This window comes from Papilio polytes, unplaced genomic scaffold, assembly GCF_000836215.1.
Source record: "Papilio polytes unplaced genomic scaffold, Ppol_1.0 DF822178.1, whole genome shotgun sequence".
In the NCBI taxonomy this organism is placed as follows: domain Eukaryota; kingdom Metazoa; phylum Arthropoda; class Insecta; order Lepidoptera; family Papilionidae; genus Papilio; species Papilio polytes.
The window spans coordinates 1280840-1302899 of NW_013527026.1; the positions used below are offsets into that span (position 1 = coordinate 1280840).

General features: G+C 33.8%; 1 protein-coding gene across 2 annotated transcripts in view; it reads right to left on the reverse strand.

Annotated features, from left to right (window-relative positions):
• Window positions 1-229: 229 nt before the first annotated feature.
• Window positions 230-22060, reverse strand: part of LOC106106619 (ATP-binding cassette sub-family G member 1-like) — a 23714-nt gene continuing 1883 nt past the window's right edge. The window contains exons 2-13 of one of the 2 annotated variants that reach the window (XM_013287226.1): window positions 21892-22019; window positions 14054-14171; window positions 7932-8121; window positions 7536-7860; window positions 6981-7122; window positions 6218-6429; window positions 4581-4741; window positions 3937-4105; window positions 3265-3365; window positions 1860-2015; window positions 1072-1257; window positions 230-415 (exon numbers count right to left, since the gene is read on the reverse strand). In XM_013287226.1, coding sequence (XP_013142680.1) covers window positions 257-415; window positions 1072-1257; window positions 1860-2015; window positions 3265-3365; window positions 3937-4105; window positions 4581-4741; window positions 6218-6429; window positions 6981-7122; window positions 7536-7860; window positions 7932-8121; window positions 14054-14171; window positions 21892-22019 — 2047 coding nt within the window. In that variant the 3' untranslated portion in view covers window positions 230-256. Of the gene's footprint in view, window positions 416-1071; window positions 1258-1859; window positions 2016-3264; window positions 3366-3936; window positions 4106-4580; window positions 4745-6217; window positions 6430-6980; window positions 7123-7535; window positions 7861-7931; window positions 8122-14053; window positions 14172-21891; window positions 22020-22060 lie in introns of both variants that reach the window. The other variant, XM_013287225.1, reaches the window with a different exon arrangement.

The following is a 22060-nucleotide window of genomic DNA, read 5'->3' on the forward strand; positions in this document are numbered from 1 at the left end:
TAGAATCGTTAAAAAAAAAAGAAAAAAAAATACTCGCATATTCCCTATTCTACATTTTTCATTATTTTTAACGACGCAGAAAAATTCACTGATTCTGAATATATATAAGTCAATATCGCCTAAATGTCAGTTGATACAAAAAGCCTTTCACCAGTCGATATTAGTATAGATTTCATATATACAGTATTGCCTAAAACGGCGGTTGAAACAATTATCCTTTCACCTGTAGATATTTGTAAAGACAGTGAGATACACGTTATCTGGTGGAGCGCAGCTTCCAGCGCAGGAAGAGGAAGGCGGAGACGCGCAGCACCACGAAGATGAGGCACAAGGCCGCGATATCCAGCGCGATGTCCGCGTCCAGCATGTCCAGCTCCTCCAGCGTCGTGTTCGGATCCTTGAAGTGGCAGTACGTCTGAAAATATATTACAATATGATAATTTATCTATATCTGAAAGGCATTTAAGAAATACATAGACATAATAAATATTTTTTCACCGGTAACTTCTTTAAAAAGTACTATGTTGTCAAGTTTATTGTCACCTTCTCTACTTATTGACATGTGATAAAACATTTTACAAAGTTATAATAAGTTCCATATTTTATTACAAAATAAACTAAACAGTGTGAGAAATTAAATTTAAACATTCAAATTTTAATTAATGACACCTATTGGCAATCATTTTAAATACAATTATTATATTGACATGTAGTTTTGTGGCCATCACTAGTAGTGATGTGAAAAAAGTCTTATGTGATGTGTCAACTATGTTTCTCTATATTTTTTTAATATATTTGGTCGTAATGTAGTGTAATTTGAAGTAATATGGTGTAGTGTAGTATGACGTGTTGTAGTATAATGTAGTGTGACGAGATATGGTTACACCGTGAGGCGTGATGTGATGTAGTGTAGTATTGTGCGGTGTGGCGTAGTGTGGTGTGACGTGGTGTGGTGTAGTGTAGTGGGGCATAGTGTGGTGTGGCGTGATGTCACTACATTACACTTAATGTGATATGGCGTAATGTGGTGTAGTGTAATAGTTAAATGTCATAGTTTATTGGCATAGTTACCTGATGGCACTGCAGCTTGGTGCGGTTGAAGGAGTATGTGGCGAGCGCGGTGCCCTCGAAGCCGTACCGTATGTAGGAGAGGTAAGTGATCCAGCGCAGGTATACTGGAATGGCGTTGAAGGACACGAAGAAGCCACTGAACAACAGGAACGGCACCGACATCACAGGCGCGAGGAACACACCGTTCTGGAAACCGAATAATACTAGATTAATTTTAATTACCACACACACGTCAAAAAATGATGACAAAAATTGCAGCGATTGATAGCAATTTAATAAAACTCTTTAGTTTCTTAGATAAGTATTATTTTAGAAAATGATTTTACGAATCTAAAGCTTTTCTCTTGTGCAAATGTGTGATATATGATTGTTTGCTCTATTGCAAACTTAGTCCAAAATTGTTTATTTTTTATTTGCTAATAATTGTTTTTTTATTTCTTTGATTGTTTTGTTCCCTTTTTACCCACAATACTTTATAAAATGTGGTATAAAATGTATTATGTTTGCCTTCTAAATGTATTAAATGATTTTATTATAAATACCACACATAAGACAGGCGTGAAGTGGTAGCAATTCCACGTTTCATCTGATACGTGATCAGAGGAAAAATTTCCCTTTCTCTACTAATAATCTTTTTCCCTTCTCATCCTTTTCTTATATCTATCGTTATAAGAAAAGGATGGGAATACACAAGAAGTGGCCATATCCTCTTTACTGTATTGCATGTCTATGGACAGTGGTCGTCATTATGGCGGATAGATTTTGAAGTCATGCCAGTAAGCCAGTACCTGCACGTTCATGGCGGCGCCGACGACGAGGCCGACGCTCTGCGCTACAAAGGAGATGAGCAGACAGGAGGCGAGGAAGAGCGCGAACCGCGACCACTCCAGCGGCTGTGACGTCAGCAGGTATACTATCACCACGTAGATCACGCAGAATATCGCCTAAAAAACATATAATATAGCCATTATTTATTTATTTTTATAGGAATGCCAACAAAACGTTAAAAATGTGAACATAAACATGTTTCATTTATAGGCAAACACATCTATACTATTATAATAAAGCGTAAACACACACTTTGTTGCCTAAGATCTCAGCAATTACAGCATATTTGTGAATAATTCTTTTTTTAATAAAAAGCCCTACACTTATGTCACGCTTTAGGCTATATATTTTTACGCCATTAAACTTAGGAGGTAAATATTTGGGACAAAAATCCTTATGTGGAAATGGACCATAAACTACAAGGTGCTAACATCAAGGAAGCAAAGTTGTCATTTATGCATTTGAATTTTGACATTTGACAAATATAAACAATAAAATAAAGTGATTATAATTTTATGCGGATAAAACCGCACGGGAACAGCTAGTTTATAGATAAAACAAAGTCTTTAGTAACAATTCTAAATTGAATTAGAAAAAAATGAACAATAGTTATTTAAATGGTTTTAATGAAACATTTGTAGTTAATGTTCTAAGGAATAATGACGCAGTATCAGAAAAAATGTCGTTTTTCGGTAAACAATCAACAGTTTTCTTAAATTCACATGAAATATTATTAACTAGCAGTTCCCGTGCGGCTTCATCCGCATGAAATTATAAGAAAAATATTTTATTGTTTACATTTGTCAAATTATTAATAGCAAATGTCAAAATGACATGACATGACAAACCTTAGCAATCTATTTTCCTTGATGTTGGCAGCAACTTATGGTCTCTTTCCCACATTAGGGTTTTTATCCAAAATATTTACCCCCCCCAGTTTAATAGCGTGAAAAAAAAACAATTATTGAAGTAATAAAACTATACATTATTAAAAACAATGTAACTTAAGCCAGTATTCATTTACTAGTTAGAATTTCAAGGAGTTATACCAATGGCAACTTATTGAAATTGGTATAATCTCTTGGGTTGCCTGTAAGAGATTGCTTATAGCAATAAGGCCGCCCTTGCAAGTTTTTTGTATTAGCATAGTTTGAACATTTGTATTATAAGACGTGCATAAAGATTGAAATAAATAAATAATAAATAAATAAAGGTTTGCGTGAAAGGTGACATGATCAATAAGGGAGTGATGACTGAGAAGACGGATGATAGAATGCTTTGGAGGATGAAAACCCGGTGCGCTGACCCTACGGGAGTAGGATAAGGCAGGGGAAATGATGAAATAATAAATAAATAAAAGTGTACCTGGAAGGGTATGTCAGAGACGGTGATGGCGAGGTAGTAGGAGCGCAGCGAGTACCAGCGGTTGAAGTGCTCCTTCACCAGCACCGGCATCTCCAGGGGAACTGCAAACAAATAACAATAAGTCTTGCTTTCTTTCTTTCGATTTTTCATATTTCTTATTTATTACTACACTAGCTGTTACCCGCGACGTGGTATTAGAAAACGAACTATATAAATAAAAAATGCTACGTATCTCCCGGGAATCGAACATTTCTCGGTGATGAATGTTATTCCATATGTACTCCAGACTTTATTTATATCTGTGCCAAATTTCAATAAGATATGTTGAACCGTTGCTGAATGATCGAGTAAAAATTAAAAAAAAAACAAATTTATGAATCCCACGGGAACCGTAACTATTCCCGGGATAAAAGTAACCTATGTGTTCTTCCAGACTATTCTCTACATCTATACCAAATTCTATCGAAATCCGTTCAGCCGTTTAGGCTACAAACTCTAACAAACATCCATCCATCTAAACTTTCACATTTATAATATTAGTAAGATATAAAATAGACATAATTATATTGATTAAAATATCAAATTCACATTAGACAAATTTAAAAAAAAACTTTCTTCTGTAAGCAATATGGCTGTATAAAGTGACGAACAAGCAATAAAGTTTCAACTTACAGCTGAGGATGGTGATGGTCATGGAGGTGTACATGAGAAAGAGCATGTTGAAGAAGAGGAAGCCGAGGTTGGAGAGCACCTTGGAGCCGTCGTCGCCGATGTCGTAGTAGAGCGCGCCGATCAGGAACCCCACCAGGATGTGCGCGAACAGCCGAAGGTACATCAGCGTCTGTGACAACATAGTACTTAAGAAGGATGATTTGACGTTAACCTACGCCAAAAGAAAAAACTTTACGTAAAACTATAGGTATAATTTATTAGTTAACTATTATTTTACACTTGCTTCAACCAAAAGTATGTTTTCTTACAGATTATGTGCTCCATCTATGTCAAATTTCGTCGAGATAGGTTTAGTTATTAGGGCTACAAATTCTCTAAAATATCCATACATTAATCACATCATAATAATCATACTAATATTATAATTGCGAATGTTTAGATGGATGGATGTTTGCTAGAGTTTGTAGCCCAAACGGCTGAATAGATTTGGATAAAATTTGGTATAAACGTAGGGGATAATTTGGAAGAACACATAGGCTACACACTTTTGTTATTTTAATGCCACGCAGACTCGCGGATGTAAGCTAGTTTATAATATTAGTATGATAAATCTTTATATTAGAAAGGTAATTTGTGAATCTCACCCAATCCCTCCTGCTGAAGAGCAGCGTCCTCTTCAAGACGACCCAGAACTGCGTGAGCTCGGAAGTGGCGTAGCGGCGCGGGCAGCTCGCCGCCGCGCCCAGCAGCGCCTCCTCCGCGTTGTCCACCTTCTCCGTCTCCAGCTGCACCACGATAGGCTCTGCTGCTGGAATACATTCAAAACCACTGCTTAAACGACCAAAATAGAATAAGATTTTTATTAAAAATATTAGTAGATTTTTGTTAATTTACTAATATTTCCTTTAACCATTCCAACTAAGCTCTAGGCTTGTGTAAATGTTTCACGGCAAAAGTCGAATGGCGGGATTCGAACCCTTGACCGCAAGATCGGTATCCCGTACTCAAAACCATTAGGCTATTGGGGCTTATTTAATTGATTCTATCGTTGAAACTATAACACCATGTAAGTCACTTTTTGGCTATTGTGATGATATATGCTAGAGAATCGGTAGACGCATCGTTTATATTATTTATAAACATATAATAAAGTACACAAACACTGTATTAGTATATCTTAAGAAAATTATGCAGTTTTATTCTCTCTTCTGAAAAATTGATATTACATCCGTGGTATTAGAACTTAAACGACGATGTATTTTAGGGTCGGTTCAAAGATCGGAGTGCAACATAGATTTTTTTTATAGCAAATTAAATTGAATTTTATTGCATTGAAAATAGTTTTAATTATATTTTAGAAGCATTTTTGTAACAAAAGCAAGCGTTACATATTAAAAATAAACCATTTTTCAAATCAGATAAAACTTAATTTTATATAAAAATATGATCTACTCTACGCTCTGGTCTACCTGAAAGGATCTTTTGTTGTTTACCTGTGTATAATAAAATAAAAAAAGATATAAATAACATCAAAATAATCTAAACTAAAGGTTACGAATCATAATTAAATATTTAGCATATCTGCATTTAATTTCAAAATGTTATTTATACTATGTTTCTAAATTTCAATCAGATGTGAAACTAAGACACAAGAATTCATTAAATAAATTAAAATAGTGTTAAAAATCATTCCAAGAAACATTGAAAATCTATTAATAGACAAATTTCACAAATAAAATATTTTAAAACGTTCAATATGCAGACAAGCAATTTTAGACTACAAACCACAACCAATAAGTCACATTTTACTTTACTCAAATTCATTATAAAAATAGGTACAAGATTAAATTCATTTTAGCATCACTAAGAGCAATGACCTTAATGCATTTTGACCCTTATTGTGTGTCCAACAAAGTTGACATTTGATTGATGTAGAAATATTTAAAACAATGTATTGTCAAAATCTGAGAGAATGTTCTTTGTTATCTTGTCACAAAAGTATATTTTACCGTAATACATGATCCTATTTATCAATTTTGTAGAATATTTTTTAAAATTCATATTTAGATCGAAAAGCAGTCTTTTTTTATTAATATAATTTTATTATGATAATTTTTAGTTAGAGATGTCAATTTTAGATTTTCAAGCGTTTTTAATTTCTGAAATATTTACATTGGTGGCAGAATTCTAAACCGATTCTCAAACACTATACTATTCACATGTCAAAATTTTAATAGAACATAAGTCGTTTTAATATTTTGCCGTGAATTTGTGTTCTCACCTTTCCCTTTAGCAATTTCATTAGCAGCATATTGCAATAATCCGTTCTGCAGATTATTGGTTCCGTTCACCTCCTTATGTTCATCACTGAACTTCTCCTGGACTTGGGAGAGGTCGTTCTTATTCCATTGTCCCGCGGACCTCAAAGAAGACTCCATATCTTTCTTGTTATTGAAGTCGGGTAACTTAGCATCGGGGAAGGGTACGCCGTTTCTATAAATAAATACATTTTTAATATGGAAATTATACAACTTCAGTCGTGAAAATATTTATTTTAGCATGTTACGTCAATTTTAATAAGAATCGTGTATTAAAAACTGTTGGATAATTATTATTTTTATAAAAACTAAAAACAGAAACATTAAAATGTTTTAAATTAGTTATAATTCGTCTTAATTAATTAATACAACAAATATTTACATTTAAAAACTCGAATAATTCCTTACTTTTTTATTGACGTTGCCAAGGTTTTTATGAATACTAACGTAGTCAAACTAAATAAAAAATGGATACATTTTTAAAATTTAGAATCGTGATATTAGTATTTAGTTACTATTTACTTATTTATTTACTCTCTATTAATATAGACACTAATCTGAGAAACTAAACTAAGGGACCGATCCACTCAAAATATTGAAATAATTACAGAAGATTCGTTTCAGTATTTGGTTGTAAGTCAATTAACAAGTTTGAGTAACAAGCGTCAGAAAATTAGGAAGGTGGTCACCTGAGGTCTCTACAGTAAGTGTGTGTGTTTTGCATACCTAATATCGTGATTGCCGTTGTTTATAGCTCGCACCAGCTTGCCGGTGTGGTCGCCGTACTCGCCGCAAGACACCTCGATGATAAACGACGCCGGGTTGTGGTACGATGGACACTGCAGACCGAGACTGCCCAGCCACTCCACTACACAATAATGTACCAAAAACTATTAAACCTAAATTATATTAATAAAAAAGTTAAAGCAACTAAAGCCGTTTGGAAACAAAGCTACACAATTCTTCAATCTCATAGCGATTTACGCAACATGATATCGTAGTCGGCGACGCGTAACTATGAAAACATCTATTGCGAAAGCGCTTAGACTAAAATCGCAGATTTGCGTAGTCTTGTGTACAAAGGTCCTAAAATACCAAGATTAATTGTAATCAATATAGATATTGTTTGCTTTAAATGTCTAACTTTACAAATTCCATATAGATACTCAAGATTCTGTAGTCAAAATAAGTAAACGTCGTTTACCACGACATAGAAAATATTATTTTGAAAAACAAACGAATACTTGATATTTATTACATTTTATAATTGAGATAACTCACCCAGTCTCCCCGTGCTGCCCTGGTAGACACATTGTCCATCAGCTAGCGTGTACAAATGATCAAACATTTCAAAAAGACGAGCCGAGGGCTGATGAATAGTGCAGATGATCGTCCGTCCCCCTCTCGCTAATGTCTTCAGCAACGAGATACATTGGAAGCAGGAGGAACTGTCCAGTCCCGAGGTGGGCTCGTCGAAGAACATAATAGGAGGGTTGTTAACCAACTCCAAGGCTATTGACAAACGCTTCTTCTGACCTCCTGAGAGATTTGACGTCATAGTCTTGTGATGCTCCGAGAGACCGAGCGTCTCCAGGATTTCTCGGATCTGGAAGACAATAGTAGAGTTACAATCTATTGTTTCTTCTACTAGGTTGTTTCTGGTATCCTGGTACTCACCACTTCATCCTTATCAGTCCTGGTAGTGGCACTAGGCAGCTTGAGTGCGGTGGCCACCGACATAGCCTCCTCTACTGTCAGGTTACCGTGTAGCTGGTTGTCCTGCATGATATAGCACGACAGCTTACGAAAGCTGGATAGATTGCGCTCCATACCGTTCACAGTGATACTGCCCTCCATTCCTGATGTCCTGGTAGAATATGAAACATAAGATATTTACAGTGTTAGTTTTTACCAAAACAAAAAAACTGCAAGGGCAATGGCTTTAATTTCAGGTCAAAGTAAGAATTCGACCTTACTGTTTGACTCTTGTTTGAGATACAAAAAAATGTGATTTATTTATAATTCATGCTTCAAAGATGTAAGTACAATATAATGAAGTAACTGGTAGCATTCGAAACGTGCTGCCATTAAGCCCGACCAAAGTTCATTATCTCCAGGTAGTATGCCAAAATCAATTATAAAGGTCGTTGTAGGTTAAACTTTAAGGTAAACTATCATTTTCTTGTTGTCGAAGTGAGAAAACGGAAATGGCCGGCGAGGTGAAAACAATTACATTCAACGAAATGCCGAGGTAAACTGCGGGAAATTAATCCATTAAGCAGAATTAACTTAAAAACCAAATACCACAAAATGGAATTCCTACAGTGCAGTACTACTTTATGATAATAATACAGAAATAATAATAAGTAAACGTCAGGATTATAATTATGTGGTCATATTCGATAGTACAGTCAGCGTCATAAATATGTATACAGTAACAAAATTCAAGAAACGTATACGGTTTGGGTTTTCAAAAATCTCTGTGCGAGTATCCGTTCGTATGCTTCTGACCATGAATACATATTATTAACAGACAAAAGCATGCATATTTATGACACTGAAAATCAATACTCTAGGTATTATTAGTTTAAGTTTGTGAATATTTACAAAGCTGACTGTACATACGAAACGATTATTTCAATTAATTTTGGCATTATGCTGTTATTGTACTCACCGATGCGGAAAGCTATTCTTTTTTTTAATAAAATTGCGTTATTATCTGGCAGGAGGAAGGAAGCCTAAATACCATCTATTGTATTGTAAAAATGACTGTCTTAATCATCAAGTAATAATGCATAAATTACGTAAATAACATTTTAAAATTATTCGAAAAAAACTGTATTATGCCTTCGACTTTGTCCACGTGAAATTAAAAAAAAGTAACAGCCTAGAGCCCTTACATTTTGTTCCACATCTGTGTCAAATTTTATCTAGATCTGTGATCCGTTCTAAGTATTACTAAAGGCTTTATCTTAAAACCAAACTATTATTAAAATTATCGCGATCACGTAGCTCGTTACTCGCATGAGACGTTCGCAAATTTATATCTTGTCTTTATATGATAATTATAATTCTGTACCAAGGTCGCGGAACAGGTAAGCAACCGGCAATCTTAATGTCCTGCTCTTATATGGAAAAATATAACAAGTATGCCAACATTAAGCAAGGAAATAAACGATACATGTAAACTCTAATATTTCTCATGAATATTCATGATTTAAATTCACAGATAAATAAAAGATTTTGTTAATAATATATTCCAATTGCATTTATAACTTTGGATGTAGGAAAAGTCTAGAATGCTAACATAATTTAAAGATAACGAAATTTGTATTCGAACGGGCCAACACTTTTGACTAAACTATCGCACAATAGTTGTACGATTGTCAATTGTTTCGCAGCTAATTCAACGTTTGTCAATTGTTTTGCAGCCACTTCAAATATTTAGTTGCACAATTTAAAAGTCGAGTAGTGTGCTCACCTTCATTTAGCTCAAAGGAATCAAAGCAAGATGAAACATTTGAGCGATAGTTATGTCATAGGTGTGCGCGCTGAATGTAACGTATACCAACAAATCTGGTACCCATTTTGTCCACGATATTACAAATGAGTTTTTGTAATTGTCATGCAAATTATTAGTGATAGCCCTCTGAACCCATTATACGTCACAAGTCCAACAATAATGTTAAAAATTTAAATATGTAGTGAAAAATTGCCAAAAGTCCTAATGCAATTAAAAGTTTCAAATAAAACAAAGAACATTATAATTGTGTTTTTCGTGTATTTTGATAGAAAAGGTATAATCACGAGAAATATTACAATACTTCCTTGGTATTATTGCCCAAACATATAAACCAGTTCGAGAACTACGTCAGACTACCGGGTTGCCTAATTAATATATTTATGTTATTTATTATAATGTGTTGATTCATCGCCATTAAAACTATATCAAGTAAAATATATAAAAAGCGGTCTTTGGTTAGTAGATGAGTCGGTTGCACGAACGGAGATTCTACTGTGAATGTTTTTTTTTATATAGGGGAAATCTTTAAAAGATAACTTGCTTTAGGAGAAAGATAGGGTTATTTGAGTACTCACTAATATCTTCGATTATAATTAGAGTATCCCAGGATCTCAAGAGGAACTTTTTACAGTAACTTGTATGACCCAAGAGAGACTATACTACACGAGAACTCCTCTCGTGTAGTACAGTCGGGGAATCTGGTGTTTCTCCTTAGTATTTTTGTAAGTGGACATCGCGATTTTCCGCGACTGTACCTATTAAAGAACTACGTGACGCCAGAATTCGTCGAGACTGGGAATTTTCTACGAACGTCTACACGCAACAACAGTTATTGCGGGGATCAACAAGTATCGTCTATCATAGCTTAGAAATACTCAGAAATACAAAATAAAGGTGAAAATTACAATATAATAAAAGAACTTTCTTAGACAATGGTCTTTGTTACTTATTAGTCATCAACACATGTCGAAGCGCAAGTTTGTACTGTACAGCACTTACGCAAGTATAAAATACAGTTTACAAACGTGTGTACTGATTCTTTGTTTATTTGAATACTAGCCGTCGCTTGCTGCTTCGTTTACGTGAAATTAAAAAACATAGCCTATGTTACTCAATAATAACATAGCTTTTTAATGGTGCAAGAATTTTTAAAATCGTCCCAGTTGTTTTTGAGTTATTTCAATACATACAAAAGTACAAATATTTCCTCTTTATAATATTAGTATATTCGTAGATATAGGATTATCAGGAAATTATTTAACCAAAGAAGATGTTTGAGTTGTCAAAGAGAGATGAACGTGCCAGAATCGTGCCAAATGAGGTCCGTAATCCGTCGTACCGTGTACCCGTCGTAACTGTCAGTGCTGTGAATATTTATGTGTTTAAAAAAATAATACTTTACAACTTGAAATAACGCGACAATACACTGTGAGGTCAATGAACTTTTAAAATCGAGTCGGTCCATTACATATCTCGTACCAATACCAACAAAAACAAAACCTCATTTGAGGTTACCTGCACAAGTCATGTTGCGAAGCATACTAAGATGTCGACGTGCGGTTTCGCAAGTGCCGTATGCAAATCCGACTATAAACTGTACGTAAGCGATCTGTGCACGCGCTCGTACGTGTGAGCAAATCGTATTTGATTAAAGAGGTCTTTCCTGTCTAACACGATGCTCTATAACTATGCTCGGTTCACTTTGATCTTTTGTACTTGATAAAGACCATTGGACTTCAACCTACAAGTCATATAAGTCCAAATATGCGGCAAGACACTGAAGTTAAAAGTATCACAGGCAATGGCTTTAGATTCCAAAATCAACTCCGTATATCAAATGAAATACAAAGGACATTCACCTGATACTGGGAATTTTAAAATACAAAACTCGTTCTCTAAAACACATAATTTTATCAACCCAACCACAACAGAGGTATAAAATAATTATAACACTAATTTGAAGTATTGTCCAGGACGTTTTGTAGAATTAAAAAAAAATAGTCTTAGTATTATTCCTGATCTATTCATCAATCAATAGATATCTTCTGTCCATCCATCCTAAACTTTCGCTTACTCTTAGTTAGCAGTATTATCCATAACTAGCTGTTCCCGTGCGGCTTCATCCGCATGAAATTATGAAAAATTATTTTATTGTTTACATTTGTCAAATTACCAATAGCAAATGTCAAAATGTCATGACATGACAAACCTTAGCAAACTTTCTTTCTTGATGTTTGCAGCAAACTTATGGTCTCTTTCCCACATTAGGGTTTTTATCCCAAACATTTACCCTCTAAGTTTAATGGCGTGAAAATATATAGCCTAAAGCATGACATAAGTGTAGGACTGTTTATTAAAAAAAGAATTATTAAAAAATATGCTGTAATTTCTGATATCTTAGGCAACAAAGAAGTGTGTGTTTACGTTTTATTATAATAGTATAGATATTAAACATTCATACATATATAGACGGTTTAACAAATTGACTACGATATATCATATGTTTACATCGACTAGACAGCTAGGTAGTGAGCAATAACGTGCAATCAAACCGGATCCTAGCCTTATCAGAAGACATAGTAGGTCACGAGGTCGTGGAGCGCCTTTGACGTATCGACAGACCTGTGCATTGCATTACATGGTAGGACAACTTATATTTATTGAAACCTTACAAAAACGTGTCCAACAAGGCTTTTAAAACGGCATCCTTAATACGAATGAATTTATTTATATTAAAAATCAAATTTTTAACGAAGAAAAATACAAATATAAGCAGTGGATTGCTAACTACAGGCGTTTCGTAACTGTTTTGCGAAGCCAACAAGCTTAGATACAACATTTTCTATTTCCCAATTCAGCAAATGTATCGCGAACAACTAATACCTACGTCTTATAGTTTTTATTTTAAATATATACGAAAAGACGGCGTATACGCAATTATTAGCGTAACAGGACGGAGGAATCCATTGTTTGCAAATTCTTCGCTCTGTCGGTTTGAGAGCTGTAAAGGAAACTGCTGGCAAACAATACCCTCCTGGAATAATTCACATAATAATTGTAAACCATGTGTGATTAATGTTTACTATAGAGGTGTCTTAGTAATAGTTGGTGAAATGTAAACATAGCCCTGTAGATATACAAGATTTATTCTGATAAGAAAGAACATATTGCTGTCTCAGGTTTTACAAAGAGAATGTGAGGGATGGCATTAATATTGTACTTTGTACTTATAAAGAGGAAAAAATTGTATTTTTATATGTAATAACTCAAAAACTACTGGGTAATTTTCAAGTACTTTAACCGTTACAAAGGTAATTTATCTGTGAGTAACAGGCTATATTTTTTTTTTAATTTAACGCGGACGAAGTCGCGAGCTACAGCTAGTGTTGTATAAGTAACAGTGGAAACTTATGGTTATATTGAATAACAGATAAAACTGAACTAAAACATGACGAAAACAAATACGTTTAGAATCATCGAGAAACTATATGCAAACCGTATTGAGTCCTACGGAAAGTAGGTCTAACTGTAGTACGTAAACAATATTGCAAAACATATACGGTAATTAGACGTGTAGTTATCAATCATGAATGTTATATAACAATAACCAATTTAAGTAACTTTGAATGCAAAGTATAGTATAGCCTAGACTGCACACATGTAGCAAGTAATTAAGAAGTCTGATAAAACCTAGAAAAAACAATACACAAAAATTTTGAAGGTCACATTGAAGTTACAAATCGTTTCTATTAAAAATAATCATAACATAAGTACAATATGTAACTGTAAAGCAATCAAGGTAAAAAAATGACAAAATAACCCACTTTATGATGGCCTCATCTTCTCTTTTAGAGAAAGTTTAAAAATACGGTAGTCACTTTAACGAGAGGTGCTATTCTAACAAAACATCCTTCAAATGTGAGTTACAAACCTTATTATTTTTTTGTAGATTTTAAAGGTGATCAAAAAATATTGTTAAAATATATATCTTCGCGGTTATATTCACTTAGTAGGGAATCGTCACTTAATAAAAGATAATTACTCAGCTTAAATTAACGAATAACAAAATAACGAAATGCATGAAAATACAAAAAATGTAATGCTGTATTTCATGATTAAAGTGGAAATAAAGCTGACGGGCAAAAATACACAATTAATTTACTAACGATGAAATAAATAACAATTACGACCATAGCATTGGAATTTCAAAGTTATAATAAAAATAATGATAGCTGACCAAGTACCAGGCAATCATAAATTCTAAGGATGTACTAACTTGTATCCAGTGAGTATATTGAGGAGCGTCGACTTGCCGGCGCCGGACGGGCCCATGATGGCCGTCAGCTCGCCGGACCGCAGCCGGCCCGACACCGACTTCAGGATTATTTTCTCATCTGTAAACATTTTTGATACTTACTTCCAATAATATCATCTTTGTCATACGCTTTGAAAAAATAGAGATAAAACTATTTTAACATATGTTTAGGAAGCGAAAAAAAGAACAGTCATTCTATTAGCAAGTTACTTGTACAAGTATGTAAACACTTGACTAAAAAGGTCATGGTCTGACTACCCTATTTGTCAGGCACATTGCGTTAATGAATTGCGCATATAAGTACGATTACTCAAGGACTTAAGACTACTTCTGTACCAAAAGAAAACAAATATGAAGTGACTCTAAAACAGCGTAATCAAAAATCGCCCATCATATCTTAATAACAAAGTTGATTTCATCTTGTGTGGTGTGCTTATATTGAAATGGGCATATATTGATAAAATGTCGTGCATTCATATTTCTGTTACAATAATAATCGAACGGGAAAACCCTCAAGCAACTCATTCTAGTATTCTCCCACGCAAAAACAAATTAGTACAATCGCGGACATCCGTGGAGTTCGACCAGCCAAAATGGCTTGTTCCTTGCAACGAGACTGCCTCCTACAAATAAAGAATTCGTTAGCATAGTGTTGTGCATATAACGGCGTAATAAAAAGCAATTAGCTGACTTTATTCCGTAGCGACATTTAAAACCTGCGTCCTATTGGTAATTACTATACGTTGTCCTCACAATGCGTACAAGACGTTCAAAGTGAACCACCAAATTCCCAGACTGTATCTACATCAGGAAACTATGTCAAACCGATTTAAATTTTTTCTTGACATGTATGACAACAAAAGTGTTTAATATTGTCACATGAAATGTATATCTAAATATGTTACCGTAAACTTGGGACATGGAACAAGACATAAGACAACTATTTCTCCATCAATGTGTTTTAATTTAATGCGATTTTCTTCGCTTTGGCTACATTTGTTACGCTTATTCTATCATAAACTATTTTTTACATATTAAAGTTAACAATAGATAATTAAAACAAGATGGATGTATTGTAAATGTGGCAATGAATCAAAATGTACAGAGGTTTGTGCTATCGTCGCTGACTGTTGGTTCATAGGTCAAATTCCACTTCCCGTTGTGCGTGCAACGATAATATACAATGCGCTGCTCTAACGCTAACACAAACTGTTGTTCAACACTGTTAGGTATTGTGTAATTTTCTCATTCTCTTTGGATAAAGAGAGACATGTTTTCTATACGTATAATAAAATTGGACTGTCTGTTTGTAATATCAAAAGAAAAATACCAGATTTCGGGAAGATGAAGTATTTGCGTTGTTGATAACGAAAATCGCATTTAAATTTTATTTTCGTCTGTCTGTCTGACTGTCTGTAGGCATTTCAATCGGACTTTCACTGAAGGGTAGCTTACATAGACGGCATTATAGGCTAATTTTTACCTTAATATTGCGTGGATGAAGTCGCGGGCAACAGCTAGTAGTGAATGAAAGTATTTTGAGTGAAATTCCAAAGAGGTATGGGTACATTTAAAATCGGTAGAACTTGAAGAAATACAGGCTAAATTCGACCGATGGTGTAAACCCACCGATACACCTCACACCGGACGTTTGTATTTTTATTTAGAGTGGGCGTACACCTTTGACAACACAATCGCACAACCGTTGTGCGAGTGTCGATTTCGCAGCCAATCAACTGTTTAGTTGCAACTAAAAATCAAGTAGTGTGCGCACCTCCGTAGAAGCTCATAGGAGTTAAAGCAAAACTAAACAATTATGAGATAATGCAAAGATGCGCTCTTAAAGTGATCAAATATAAATGTAATTAAAAATAATAAGCTGGTCAATAAAAAACTATTTGTACATTACAGTAGAGGGCGCCTCTAACTTCAAACGATCATTAACCACTAAATCCATCAAACATTAACATAATCCAACAGTATAATTAGGACAGGAGGAAAACGATAAAACAATAAGATATTCACAATGAATAACGCAGTCGTCCTTGCCTTCAGCTGTTGTGACGACAGACGCGATAAGATAGGAAGCGACGGATTCTGCGTAAACAATGCTAAAGAATATACACCAAAAACTGATAAATGTATTCACACTATCAACTATAGGCTATGTCAGGAACATTTAAAGGGGGGTAACTGGACAAACTCCCTCCCCTCTTATGTTTATATAAGGGTAACTTTGAACCATGAACTATTTTATATCCTTGTTGCTAAGTGCCGTATAATAGGGTACAATTAAAGTCTATAAAATTTCCGGTTAACACTAACTTTATGTAAAGTTTAACCACAAAAACAGTGGAAAGGTTGTTTAAAGACCTTTACCCTTGTAAGTACGGAAATCACCGCGAAGTTAAGTTTTTCAGATAAAAAGGAATATTCATATTAACAGCCGTACTTAGTTAACTGCCCTATAACTACTTAACGACTGTTATTACGGCAATTCATGTTAAGGCATTTATATCTCTACTTATTTATTATAGAGGAAAATTATCGTTATTTCAACCAGTTTTATCGATAGGTTATTAATAGAACAGTTATTAAACAAAAACAATAGCTACATCATCATCTTCCCAACCTTATCCTACTGCTGTAGGGTCGGCATACCGGGTTTTCATCCTCCAAATAACTCTATCATCTCAGTCATCACTCACTTCTTGATATGTCACCTTTCATGCAATCCATCCATCTATCTCTAGGTCTACCTCTACCGCTGTACCCCGTATTTATAACTAACCCCTACGCCCTTATAAACGTATATTATTCGTCTACTATACATTTTTAACGAATTGTCAAAGTAATCCTCAAGTATTGATTGATTTGCATTTCATCAGCCGTCACCCGCAAGCTATGTTGATTACAGCCGGTCGCGACCTTACACTATCTACGAGTATGTTCCGCCTCGTAAGCCCTGCTTGATAATTGCACTGATAACGGTTAATACTATCATTAATTCACACATGTTTTACTTTAGATTGAGTTATAAATATTTTTGTACGACCTTAGAGCCTTAGGCATTATCCTCTTCAGTTAAGAACGGGTTTCTACTAACAAAACACATATAAAAACCATTTTTCCGTTTTATTATCTATAGTAAAGATTAGTATTTTTGTATGTAACGAGTAAAATCAACAACTAGTGGACCGATTTCAATACTTCTTTACCCAGAAGAAAACTATAATATAGCCTATGTTAGGGTAATGCCCTTCAGTAACATAGGCCAGATTTATTACTGTTTTTTTAATTGTGGACGAAGGCGTCTGCTAAAGCTAGTCTTTGGTAATAACACAAACAGCGATATGGTTTAAACAAGTATTTTTAGTGGAAATTGAGTTTTAGGTTCACATAATGCCATGTAACATCAATCTTTCTAGTTATTATACTAATCAGAATTAACTTGATTTTCAAGGCAACAGTGCCGTAATTATTAATTTTATCAATTGATAAGAAACGGTAGCCGTTATCTAAGGTATAAGCAAGAAAGTAAATCAGATATATTAAAAATTTCTGCATATGAGATATATGAAAGAAAAAGAAAAGAATTTTAATCTAAGAACGAGAAATACAAACAAATAACATAAAGTTTTTATTAATTGAATTCAAAAACAAACTAAAATAATAGTGTCAACTCTTTATTACAACAAACATAGTTATTTTATCAACACAATTATCGTATTAATCAATTAACCTGAACTAGTTGAGTTGAGAAAAACGTGTGAAATATTATTTCAAACGCTATTAATATCGAGACAAACTTATACGGAGTTGCAGGTGTATTGCAAATAACGATAAGCGGTCAACTTCCTTTCGTAATCAATAAAATATTTGCGATGAGCACACAAACTAAAATTCCATACAATAAATAACTGTCATCTTACATATAAATTGCCTCTTCTTATTTTGTTTAAAGACTATGCCCTTGTCGGTGGAGACACCTCCAGTTCCTATCTTGTATTTTAACTTCTTAATACGACACGATGACCACTGTTACTTATTGGAGATATCTTTGTCTTAGTCTTTCCCTATTTCGTTTCCCTTCTATTTATCTTTCTATTATAATGGTCATAAGGTCATCGTTTATCATCAGACGATTATTTTTTGAGATCCAAAAGAAATACGTATCAAAATATAATATAAATGCGAAAGTTTTGATGAATAGATATTTGTTAGAGTCTGTAGCCTGTACTGTTCAACGGAGCCCAATGAAATATGGCGTAAATGTAGAGTATAGTTTGGAAGGTCATATAGGCTACTTGCGTTTATTTTTTTAAATTAGAGTCACGGGCAAAAGCTAGTAAATATAACTTATCCAGATAATCGAGTTTCTACTGTATTCCGTATATATTACTATAAAGTACTAATAAAATATCAAGCGTCATTTAATTAAGCGGAAATCTTTTAATTGATTACTTATTAGAGCACTAGTTAACAATTAGAATACGTTTATAACGTAGACAAAACGTTTTGCAACATAATTGCAAAAGATTGCAAACAACATGCAATCGCACTCGGCCATGTCTTGTTATTAGAGCCACGGGCAATTAACTGAAAAGCAAAGGACGGAACACTACCTCAACACGTGTACCTAGACTTTTTTACTGGTAACAAAACTCATTAATTTAAATAATATAATTATGTATTCATTAGAGTAATAACTAGCATTATTATTTTTAATCATCAAAATATTATCTTGGGAATAACTATATTGTAACTAGATTTCGCACGCGACTCCGTCCACGTCTTTACTGTACCAAATTTCATCGAAATTCAGCAGTTTAGGCTACAAACTAACAATCTATCTGAACATTTGCATTTATAATATTAGTATCAAGGATGATTTTACTCTAATAATTATTAATTATTGATTTGATGTATTTATATTTATTAGTGTTCCCTCTATTACATTATCTGTTCTATATTATAAGCCTACATGTTCTTTCAGACTATACTCAACATCTGTGTTTAATTTTTTCAATACATGCTAAGCCGTTTTTGAGTTATATAATAACAATCATCCATACATCCATACTATCACATTCGTATGAAGTATGATAGATGTCATACTATTTTCTGTTCCTTCACAATCAATGTTCAAACCATTAACTGGAATGATTAAATAAATTGACTTTGAATTAAAAACAGTGACATGTATGTGTTCGAGGCAAAACAGATAAACACAGATAATATAAACAACGCCTTGACAGTTCTACCAACGATGCTAAGTTCTATAAAACACGATTGTAATAAATAATGTACTTCCCATCGTATATTTCTTTCATACTAGTTTGGTTTTTTCATATTCTCATCGGAATTATTCTTATTTCGAGTAAATTGTGAGATAAAATGAATTAGTAAATAGTTGTTTCGGAGCCTATTCAATGCAAGCTAACAATGAATTTCTGTAATATTAGTATAGCTAGCCCGCGACTTCGCATGGAATTAAAAAACCTAGTAAGTAGCCTGTATTCTTCCAGACTATGTTCTACATCTGTGTATAAAATAACCGTCAAAACTTTATAATATATAGTCATTTGATTAAGCAGATATTTTTCAAACTTCAGATTTCAATTGAGTTTGTTGTTTGTTTACGTAAAAATAACACAACAATACATTTAAACAACCAACTGTTTTAAAACGTTTTATATATGTGTGGTAACTGCAAAATACTTTGTATTAACACTAACTTGACTACAAATTAGTATGAAAAAATATTAGTACTAGCTTTCGCCCGCGACTCCGCCAGCGTGGAATTAAAAAAAAAACAAAAGAGTAGCCTATGTGTTCTTCCAGACTATCCTCTACGTCTATGCCAAATTTCATCGAGATTCAGCCGTTTAGGCTACAAACTCTAACAAACATCCATCCATCTAAACTTTCGCATTTAACATTAGTAAGATTATGTAGTAGGGGCTAAAAACGGCTACAAACTATACCAACATACTCATGGGATCAAGTTACTATAACTTCTTTCGCATATGTATCATATGGTCATTTTTATCATCTATGGCGATGAGGAATTTTAACTTCACGGTTACATAGATAATTAATAACGTTCTTGACCCAACAAATGTTTAACTGATAGTACATTAAAAACATTTAAACATACTAACGGTCGAATTCTGAAACGAATACTTCGCTTTAGATCAGACTAGTTGTTGCGCGTAACTTCGTCCGCCTGGTATTAGAAAACATACGAACTATATAAATAACAAAACTAAGTATCCCTCGGGAACCGGACATTTCTCGGGGATGGACCTTATCCCATGTGTACTCCAGACTTTGTTTTATATCTGTGCCAAATTTCAATATATTGAATCGTTGCTGAATAATCGTGTAAACATTAAAAAACTAAATTGATGAATCCCACGGGAACCGTAACTATTCCCGGGATAAAAAGTAGCCTATGTGTTCTTCCAGACTATCCTCTACATCTATACCAAATTTTATTGAAATCCGGTCAGCCGTTTAGGCTACAAACTAACAAACATCCATCCGTCCATCTAAAGTTTAGTGGAATTTGGAATTTAAACACCTTTTTATTTACGATGCTACGTAGTATGTGAAACAATCGACAATCGCCCAACCGTTGTGCGATTGTCGATTGTCGCAGCCAATTCAACTGGTTAGTTGCACAACTAAAAATCGAGTTGTGTGCGCAACTCCATAAGCTATTAGGAATCAAAGCGAGACGAAACAGTTGTGCGATAGTTTAGTCAGAGGTGTGTTCACATTCTAATAAAATCCTGGAATTGTACCTCTATCAAAATAATGTTTTTTCTATTCTCTTTAAAGATATTAGGGATGGCATATAAAAATAAATTTGTTATTTATTAGTATTCAAAGTGGATAAAAATGTTCGTTAAAAAATTCCGTCGTAATGGAAAAGGTTTAAGATCTCTTAAAGAAAAAATACAACAAAAACTAAATTGTTTGTTACGTGTTCTTACAAGAAATATTGTTCGCTATAAAGTTGAGTTTAGACCGCGGAAACATTTGCAGATAATACTGCTACATGGATTGCATTTTTACATAGAAGTGTTGGTCTTTAGTAACTAAATACATATTGTAATAAACTAATTTGTTAAACGTAATGATTAAAATGACACATTTAAAATAGAAATTGTAATTACCAAATAAACAGACAAAGATAATCAGATTGTTTTTATCTTTGTTTATCGGCTTAGCGACAGTTGATAAATGGATTAAAAATAAAACATTATTGTATATACTTACGTTTTACTTAAACAGGATAGACAGGAATAAAGAAAGAGAAGACAGGAATAAAGAAAAATATTCCAACATAGAGAAAATAATATCCTACATCTAAAAAAAACTAGATATTTTTGATTTATCCAAAAGGACAAAATACCGAACATTTTTATGTATAAAAATTTGACAATTTTTTTTTACAATTGTTAAAAACGAATCTACGAACTACAAATTGTAAGACTTACTTATATATCACTGAATCAGTCAAATCACGTATTTAAAATTCATTAACGTTCTAAATAAACTTTACAAATAATATTGATTAGTATGCACTGCTATAATTTACATACGTTTTATCGGCAAAAAACAACAATCATTCCGATGGAACTAGAATTCAAATATCACATTATACAGCGAAGTAATTAAGACATCGTTAAGAATGATCACTAATGTTTCTCGAGATTTTAACAAAGGCAATAACATCAAACAGGATGAGTTAAAATTACAAATATTCTTAAAATGTTCTTGATACTTACTGCTTTTTCTTCCTTCGTGCACCCTGTACGTAAGGTCTGTGAAAGCCAAATCGACTGGTGGTCGTTTCGGCAAATGCGTGAGGGTCTTATGCTGTGCTGGGGTAATGGTCACCTTGAGACTCCCCTTCCTGTCGGAGAGAATGGGTTTAGTATCCACTGGCCCAGCCAG